The 9,800-nt window shown below is 41.0% G+C and overlaps 1 protein-coding gene and 1 non-coding gene across 3 annotated transcripts in view; both read right to left on the bottom strand.

Annotated features, from left to right (window-relative positions):
• The window catches only part of intu (inturned planar cell polarity protein), a 23,974-nt gene extending 15,874 nt beyond the window's left edge, over window positions 1-8,100 (bottom strand). The window contains exons 1-4 of one of the 2 annotated variants that reach the window (XM_035675669.1): window positions 7,771-8,100; window positions 5,580-6,184; window positions 3,509-3,594; window positions 247-462 (exon numbers count right to left, since the gene is read on the bottom strand). In XM_035675669.1, the coding sequence (XP_035531562.1) occupies window positions 247-462; window positions 3,509-3,594; window positions 5,580-6,184; window positions 7,771-7,856 (993 nt within the window). In that variant the 5' untranslated portion in view covers window positions 7,857-8,100. Of the gene's footprint in view, window positions 1-246; window positions 463-3,508; window positions 3,595-5,579; window positions 6,185-6,936; window positions 7,149-7,770 lie in introns of those variants that run through there. The other variant, XM_035675668.1, reaches the window with a different exon arrangement.
• Window positions 8,101-9,642: 1,542 nt separating this feature from the next.
• Window positions 9,643-9,800, bottom strand: part of LOC118338556 — a 206-nt gene continuing 48 nt past the window's right edge. Inside the window, exon 1 of the small nucleolar RNA XR_004797250.1 lies at window positions 9,643-9,800. This exon is cut by the window's right edge and continues 48 nt beyond it. This is a non-coding gene — a small nucleolar RNA (small nucleolar RNA U3).

The following is a 9,800-nucleotide window of genomic DNA, read 5'->3' as shown; positions in this document are numbered from 1 at the left end:
CCGATTGCGCCACAGAGACATCTGGAGCCTATGGGGGCCTCAATCTTTAAATCAGGTTGGGTAATATGACAGAAACCATAATCATGGCATTTTGCATTTTAAATTTGTAGGTTGTCAATTTATACTTTCCTATATCTCAGGAACTAATAGTGTGGAGCTTCGAGCTTATTTTCACACATCTTTTTGTCAAGTGTGAATGCTGTAAAGACCTATAAACGTCCTACCATACATTGTATGCAAACTGACCTCCTCCTGTGGTGATGCTGAGTCCAGTTTAAGTGAGAGGTACATGACAATATGCGGGATGTGTCCTATGGACATCTGAAGTTCGGCTGTGTCCTCCCCCCACAGCAGGCGCACTAGCTGGCTGACTGGTGGCGAGGCCTTCATCTTACGGGCCGATGAAGTGTCACTAGTGCCGCTGCCGTCCACCAGAGCCACCGTCTCCAAGGTCAGCCTCACCTGGAGGACGAGAAAATAAGGAAAAGGCAGAGAGAAAAGAAGAATTGGAGAAAAAAAAAATAGTGAGAAGGAGAATATTAAAAGGAGAATATTCCCCATATGGGAAAGAAACATTTATTCTGTTACAATATCATTGCATCAGCCGGCCTGCCATTCCCACTCAAGAGTTTTTCATTCATTTCTAAAAATAATCCACTATGGCTCCACATGATTATACTTGGAAAGACATTTTAACGGTGCTCATTTGTCTGTTTTTAGGAAAATAGAGGTGTGCCAGTGCGCCCGGGGCTTCCAAAGGGGAGAAAAACTTACACATTCATTCAGGAAAAGGCTAAAACGTGAAAAGCAGGATGGCAACTGTCAGAGAGAAAGTGACACCGACATCCAGACCCAACCACAGCATAACAAATAGCAGGGAACTGTGTGTGTGTGTGTGTGCTTTTGTCTGAGTGTGTCTGACAAAATTAAAACCAGACCGCTGCAACTCAAAGAAACAGTGGCAAGACAACAGACGGCCTATCTTCTCTCGTTCATGCAGTATTTTTTGACTTTCCATACCCCAGTATTTGTCATTCATAGAAAGTCACAGTGGAAACAGAAACAGAGCTGCATGGAAATCCAACAAGCACGCACATGGAAACACATGCAGTCAAGATGCCCAGAAGGATGAGAAGCTGCAACTCTGTGGCGTCAAACTGTCAAAGCTTCATTTAGGTCTTGTACATTACATCAGATTATATTTTGTAGAGGTTGTGTACAGGCAAAGACCGCAAATTTATATACTTTACATCATAAACACCCCAATTTAATGGCGATGCTGGTATTTTGTGTTTATACAAAATACATTCCACTTATTATATAGTTTAAACTTGCATATAATTGATGGAAACACAAACCAATTAGGAAAATTCTCTCACAACGGAAGACTCACACAGTACACAAGGTGCACATTATCGACAAACTGCAGTGGCATGCCTGTTCACACGTTGTGTTGACTCTGGGCTGAAACCTGTCAGCGCAAGAGAGGCCGTTTACGGAGCTGAACTGATGTTAATTCAAGGAAATCAGAACCAGAGTCCAGATGTGAGGAAGAACAGCTGGATCCTAAAGGTTAAAAGAATGTGCTTAAGATCTCTGGTTGAAATCACAGGTCAGAAAGAAGTGATTAGGAGTCCTGAACGATAAAGGCTCTACCTTTCTTTCAGTAAATGCCCTACGTGCGTTTTAACAAATCAGGTATTTCTATGAGGAATAATGCTGTGCAACCCTGACGCATGAGAAATATCCTACAAAGACAATACAGTACGTCTGAGGAGTTTTCCTTTACTGACACATTTAATCAAAACGCAGTAAGGAAGGCAGAACAGTGAAGGTTGCTGCTGGGATTTGACCTCAAACCACCGTGGACCTTGCAGATCCAGTTATAAGTTAAAACCACCACATCTTAACTGGACACGCCCCAACTACATTTCGGTGTTTGACTGTAACACAGAATGTGAAATATGCCATTTATTGAAAACTCCATGACCGCTTACATTGTTTTAGACACATAGTTTTAGGAAAGGATGACCCAAAAGGGATCTCAGTTCCTAACCCAGACATTGTATGTGTGTCTGCAACCAACCTAACACAGACATTCAGTAAGCAAAAAAATAAAAACGGTATTGTGAGCATTATTTTCAAAAAACCAAGCTACCAAATACATGTTAAAAAAAAGATCATATTCCCCTGGTCAAAAATGTCGAAACTGTATTTTTCTAATCCAACGATCACTCCCAGAACTCTCCAAGGTCTGTCAGCACTAACCACAGGCCACCCGCCTCTCCAGCAGGCGCCTGCATCTGGGCTGCCAGCCATTTTGGCCAATTTTAGGGGTATTATTAAAGAAGAGCAGCGTAGTGGTGGAACACCATGTGTACCTTTTTCAACTGGTGACTCTGACTGGTTTACTCACTGCTGGAAGTGAGAGATAAAAATGGATTTAAAGCCACCGTATCCTAAATTCTTAAGGATTCACGAAAGGATGCGAGAAATAGCTTTGATTAGATTGAGCTAAAGGGGCTTCAAATTCAGACTTGAAAAAGTGCAGAAAACTTTCCAATTCGGGAAATCACTGAGTAAAGAGGCTCAGTGGGCTAACTGCAGCACTTTCTCTCATCATAAATAATAAGGATGTGGTTAGACTGGAGTGTGCTCTCACTGGAATTCCAGTCTGTTGATGTCAGTCATTTAGCGCAAGCTCATAGACGGACACACACACATAGAGGAGTAACTGAAGGGTTACAAAGGGCACGGTGGACTGACTTTAATACTAATATTTGCTCCTACAAACATAATACGTACCGTCTACGTTCCATCTGGGAGGGCTGGCACACAGAAAAAACATCCCCCAACACACACTCACACGAAACAATCATTCTGTCAGCGATACAACTCTATTTCAAGTTTTTCTGAGAGTCATCGTGGTGCCTGGGGAACCTTGTACTTTTCCAAAAAATCTCCCTCGCTCTTTCCCTACAGTGTAATTTCGTTTCCCGACTACATCTTCTAATCAGCTGAGCTTTCAATCCCACAACAGCTTCCTGTGGCACCGAAAAAAGAGTCACACCGCAGTCCCGTCTATCCGTCGTGTTCGCCATCAATCCGTACACACTCTGTCATTTGCGAATTCCTACTTTTTGATGGTCTGCTTTTCAGTGAAAATACACGACCGAGGCACAGACGACGGATTTTTTAGCAACCGATCAAAGGATCATTTCTCAGTAATTGAGGGTTTTCTAATGTTGAACGGCGCTGACTTCTGCTTTCTATTCACATTTTAGCAGCTTAGAACCAATTCAAAGCAATTTAATGTCCAAGTTTGCTGTTTGTGACAAGACCTTAATGCTGCCGTACAGATTTGGAGGGCTAACTCAATATGGAAAAGGGTACAAACAGGCCAGCAGAGAGCATGACAGCCAGTGGCTCCTGACAACTACACAACTGTGTGCACACAAGTTGTGACTGAGCGTTTCTTTGTCCCTTTAGTAGCTTTACGCACACTGACCTGTGTTGGTCCTGGGATGCAGGACAGAACCCGCTCGATGTTTTCTGAGCTCACGTCCACATCGTCCACTGCTAGAAGCACGTCACCTGAAAGAAGTGTGCAGAAAAGGAACATTTACAGAATAACTAATGCTAGTAGTGCATGTTTGACCAGCTTACAGTCACAGACGTTGGGACTAATTTATTAGAATGGGAAAACAAAGGGAAGTAAGCACACTGGTGTCCAGGGAATTCCACCAAAAATGAAAAACACTGACACAAAAACAACAGCTTTTTAAGTTTTGTACTGTAACAAAGCAGTGTGTCTTCATCTTTTGGTGCACTCCAGTCCTGTTACCTCGGAAAAAAAAACACCAAACTTTGCCTGTATATAGTTTAGAGACAGTGTGCCCTGGCTAATACCGACAAGATCCACCATCGAGCAGTATTTATTATGAACATCTGACCTGTGTTTGGTCGGTAATCAAACGTACATTTGACTTACATGGTCAGTAAGAACACTACTTAGAATAATTTGATTGATTGTATCAATTCTGACCTATGAAACAGACCCAGTAAAGGGGCCAATAAACAGCTTCACCTGCTCGAGTGCAGGGAGGCTCACCATCATCTCAGTAACGGAGCTATTTCAGGTATTTAACCGCTCTAATTGCTTAAGCATGGAGCTGCACTGCATAAAAGCTTTCTAAACAGTAACTGATGTGGGTAGTCATTTGTGGTGAAGCACAACTGGCGTTCCTCTGTCTGCTAGTAAAAACTGTCCGATCATTAGCCCTGATGGAAGAAAATCACTTGAAGCCGAGCTTTCAAACGGGCAGATTTTCTACGGGACCAGACCTGCACTCAAGAGCTTCATTCACTCTGAAAAAATGTGCTGAAACTTTCACTAGGGTTGAATACGGTTGCTCCTCAGAGTTGGCTATGAGAAGTAGCTATTAAATGTCCTGAACGCAGTTTTAACAAGAACTTTGTGGTTTTTTACAACACGGGGCTGAAAAACTGAAACTATGATAATGATTTCTATCCTTTTGTAGTCGTTACTATGGATTCAACAAAGTGAAAGAGCTTGGCGATATCTAGCAACATAATGCAGAATGAAAAAAATGAAACAGTCTGACTCCCAAACCTTGGCTAGTTCTTGCAGGATATTCCTTCAGAGTGATAACAGATTTATCTATTTAACTACCTTTACATGTGTACACAGTTCATGAGTCACATGGCTAACATTTTCTGACTTGATGAGGTTTTTGTTATTTAGTCTTTGGGCTCTTTTTCTAGAGAACTCTGTGTGTGTTGTAATAATTGCAGCCCGTGCTTTGGCAGCAGTGGATTTGAGTGGTGTGGAAATGAATGAGTCAGTGCTGGTTCATGACTCTACAGATGACTGTTACTGAAATCATAACTGCTGCATAGCTGCATTTTCCCTGCCGTGAGGGGAATGGGTTCTCTTTGAAGATGGAGAGAGCCTCAGTCATAAAAAATACTTTATTTTTATCTAAATAAAACGTTCCTCTAAAGCTCAAGTCTCTCGGATACATGTCTCTTCTACTGAGGTGTGTGTGCATGTCATCGCCCGGCCAGGAACCTTTTAACAGGTTAGAATAGCTCTTGACCTCTCCTGAACACCACAGGAGACCATGAGCTGTTAAGAAGGCCGATAACATTAATAAGAGACAAAGCCTGAACAATAACTTGTAAATAATAGACATATTTTCAGTGTAATTGATGTAGTATTACATTACGAGCTTTCTCTTCTTATCTTTATCTATTTATATTTTAAAAGGTAGTTTTAATTTTTCGTTTGTGAATTTTTGTGTGTTTTTATTTCCATTTTACGCAATGATGTGTGATTTTTGTGTGATTTAAATAATTGTATATTTGTATATTTGTATATTTTATGCACCAACTGCACCAGGTCACGTTCCTCGTAGCGCAAAAACCTACTTGGCGATAAACAAAATTCTGATTCTGATTAAGGAGATCTTCATACTAACACAAAAAAAATGTGGTTATGATAATATTTTGTCGTTCTGCATAATTGATAACAGCTAACTGGACTTTTATGGTCTTACCAATTAGGATTTGGCCACATTTGACGGCCGGGCTGTTGGGTATTAACCCGTGAACAGTCAGTCTTTCCTCCCGTGTGACCACCGCAGCGTCTACCTGCCCTCTGCTCCAGGAGGGCCGGTGCACGACCCCCAGCAGCGCTTCCAACAGGCCTCCGCCGTCAGAGAGAGGTGTCGATGGACCTCCGAGACGTTTAGGGTTGAGGTAGACACACACTTCCTTCAGCTGCTGCTGCTGCACCGTCACACCTTGCCTCTGACCCGGCTGGTTCTTCAGGATGGAAGCTGGAGGTGACGATAAGGTCGAGTTGTCTTTACCTCCATCCTTCCCTCCTCCTCTGCGCTGAGATGGCCGGCGTTTTCTCCTCAGGATCCTGGCTAGCCTTTTCAGCGTGGGCTCACCTTTTGCCCGCGAGCCGCATCGCTGCTTCTTGTTCTGCTCCGTGATGATCTCTGCCTCCTTCTCGCTGAAGCGAACATGGTTGGTGGACACGGCTTGGTTGGCGGCGGCGTGGGTCAACGCGGCCTCCTCCTCGCCCTCACTCAGCTCCAGGTAGAAAAGCTCGCCATTCTTCTGGATGTCATCCAGCCATTCTGGCTCCAGGTCACTGAGCGGAAACAAACATCGAGAGACACAAAACAAAGGAAGTATTTAAAGTTAAGTGTACAATAGATGCCTGTACTTGTTTGTCATCATATTCACACGACTAATTATTTCTATTTTAAATATTATTCACAATTTGGACAATTGCTGTCACTATCTTTCAAGGTCGAGTCAGAAATGCTGTTTTGTTTCTAGCATTTATCGGTTATTGTTCGTGTGTATATTGTAATAAATGCACTAAAAACTTCTATATGTACGAAGTAATGACACGTTGGAGCAAAAAGGGTGGGACTAGATATTTTTTCTTTTGGTTTCTCTCCTTTTAAACCCGCTTTGAAGAACCTGTGGTAGAAAGCTTTAGCACGATATCCACAAATGTACTGAGGATGGCAGGAAGCATACAATTATTTATCACGGTTTACCTCCCAACTTGAAAAACACTCCCCAAAAGCTATGAAAAGCACACAGGAGGAGACACTGCCTCTTCTGCAGAGCTGGCCTGACACATACAAGTGACTAAAACCACTATGTTTTTAGATTAAATGTGTAAATAAATGATCAAAAGCAGCAATTTAACACATCCTCTGAGTGTAAATTATCCAATGTAAACCATCTAATGACTGTTAAAGCTACAGCAGCTCCTCCTCACACACAGCCAGCTGAGCTCACACAACCTCAAGCAGCTGCAGACGGACTCCTGGAAGTCATCCGTGCTTTGTTTGTTTGTTTGTTTGTTTGTTTGTTTGTTTATCTTACTCGGAGTAGTCGGAGCTGTTGAAACTCGATGCAGATTCACCCTCACTATCGCCGTCGTGCCCGCCACCATCTTCCTCCGTCTCACCGCTACAAGGAGTTTTATCTGCACACTGACGGAAACTCGCGAAGGCCATTTTATCACACGTCGCTTTTTTTTTCTCCCAAAACAAACAAAAACAAACCGACAACTTTTCAGTCAAACGGCCGGTTTATATTCCGTCGCCATGTTGTTACCGCTGACGAGCGCCGTTGCCACGTGACGCGAATGCGCGCCGTCTGATTGGTTGGCGGCGCAGTTGCCCCTGACAACGCCGAAGCTTTCTGAAGCGGTGTTGTTTCGTTATGTGGCGTTGGACGGGGTCGCTCGTCCCGTTAAATAATGCAGTAACGACACAGATAAACGCCGCACACCTGCTCGTGTTGCGTTTAAATCGGAATTTTAATCGATTTAACACTGTAAAAATAAATTATATTCTGCGTTTTATTCAAATGCGGCGCTCTGAAAGTGTTTGAAACACGTGTACGCATCAAAATAAGATCACCGTGGAGGGGTAAAATGTATGAGAGCCACGAAACCGACTACTGAGTGTCACAGCAACGATAATTAATTGTTTGGATCTGCTAAATATTAAATTCACACATGCACATTTTCAGTTTCCCCCCCTTTTATCTCCACCTCCCTGCAGGCTTGCACGGGGTTTTTAAATCCCCTGCGGTATTCAGAAACCCTCTGACAAAGTGCCTCTGGACAAACAAACGCTTTAAGTTTAAACATCTAGAAAATACAGCTTTATTGCGGTTATTGCACCATCCTTGCATACATGCTTTACTGACCTGTAGAGGAGAACACTGCGAATAGAGTCGAAGTCCTCCAGATTTTTAGAGAATGACCCTCCATCTATAGCAATGTTAAACATCATTTGTATGTCATGTTTTTTTATGCCGGGAGTGCGGCCGACAACGCTGCAACTTAACAATCCCCCACTTTGTGTTAAGATGTTATTTAAACTCCAAGAAAAAGAAAAAATAATCAAAAACTCCACAGCCACCAGATAGAAAGTGAAATGAATCCCTTTTCCTCTGAAGTGTCCGACCGCATGAGCAGCACCATGAAGGCTGAGCTGCAAAGACCAGAGCAAATCCTCCTCCAGTTTCTCACGTCAATCACTGACACTGAGCAGTGGACGGTTCAACACCAAGGCTACTCAAAAGGTAGAGTAAAACCCATTGGTTGCTTCTTTTTCTGTTTAGTTTTGAGTGTTTCTCCAGGCCAGCAAGAGTGGAATTTGTCCCAGCGGTCTTCTTGGCAGGTGGAGTAAAAACCCGCCTACTCCAACAAAAAGCTCCGCAGACAAGCCCACATTTGTACTTTCATTTAAAAAAAAAAAAAGACAGAAAAAAGAAAAAGGAGCGTAGTATTTAAGCCTGGGGAAATAATGTTACTTTACCACGCGTTTCCTTGGCAATAAACCCAACAACAAATCACGCACTTGTATTGCCTGTAATGGAAGAAACACTCAGTTTGGTTTAGAGAGCGCAGCAATAAACTTTTGATTTATGCTGCGGGTTGTTTTTATGCCAGGCCGCAGTAACAATGCCATTTCCACCGGTTTTAAATACAATATCCTTGCATCTAAAACGGTATTATGCGAGCTAAGAAGTCACTCCAGCTGTAAGATGAGTGCTGTGCGGAGATTTATTTGAAATGTGGTTTTGTGAAAGTGTTATTGAAAAAATTAAAGTCTCAGCTGAAATTCAGTTTTGAGTAAAGAGTAAAAAAGTGGTTTGCTCATTTCCAGTTTTAATATTGACACAAGATTCTTGATAATGGGGTGCAAATATACTCGATAGACAGTGGTGGAGGTTAGTATTCAAATCCTTTATCTACATAAAAGTACAAATTATTATAAAAAATACTCAATTCAAAGTAAAAGTTGTTCATGATTTTGAGAAAAAGTACTCAAAGTATCAAAAGTAAAAGTACTTACTCAATGCATAATATATGTATGAGTTATGCTATTACTGTTAATTATTAGATTATTCTGATTTATTAACCTCTAAGGGACATTTTAATGTTTTTGCTGGTTAAAGCTACTTTGGATGTCTATTAAAATGTACATTTGATAAGCTTATAATAGATTAGATAGATACTTTATTCATCCCCAATGGGAAATTCAGTTTCCAGTAGTATCCATAGACTGATAATAATAACAATAATAATAATAACAACAACAACAGGAGGTCTAATGCAAAAGAACTAATAAAATAAAATAGAATAAATAGTAGGTAAATACCTATACGCTTTATGAGTAAAATTATAATCTGGAGTAAAAGAAACACACAATATATGATATATATATTTGTTAAATTAAACAATACATAAATAAATACAATAATAATAATACAGTAATTAACACAACATATATATATATATTATGTATTAAAATAAACAATACATTAAAAAAATACAATAATAATACAGGTAAATAACTTGGAGTAAAAGGAAAACACAACAACATATAGATATATATTTTTTTAATAAACAATAATTAAATATAATACAGTAAATAACACAACATATAGATATATATTTTAAATAAAACAATACAAGTACGCAGAATTATCTGTTAGCTCGAGTTAAAACCTACCAAAATAAAACCCTCTCATTATTTAAGCATTGTTATTTATTTTCCACAGTATTGCACTACCACTCTGATCGCACTCCTTCCCTCAATGTCTCCACTAGGAAACAGTGAACGGTCATCAATGACAGAGAACATATGAACTGAATCAACTCTCTCCGCCAGCTTCACGCTCAGAAAGAAATATCACGACTCATCATCGTGGTTAGCGAGACCAAACAC

This window comes from Morone saxatilis, unplaced genomic scaffold (genome assembly GCF_004916995.1).
Source record: "Morone saxatilis isolate NCDOM2014 unplaced genomic scaffold, NCSU_SB_2.0 Contig4, whole genome shotgun sequence".
Taxonomy (NCBI): domain Eukaryota; kingdom Metazoa; phylum Chordata; class Actinopteri; family Moronidae; genus Morone; species Morone saxatilis.
Note: the sequence above shows the minus strand (reverse complement) of the source record. Positions and strands in the feature narration are given on the sequence as shown.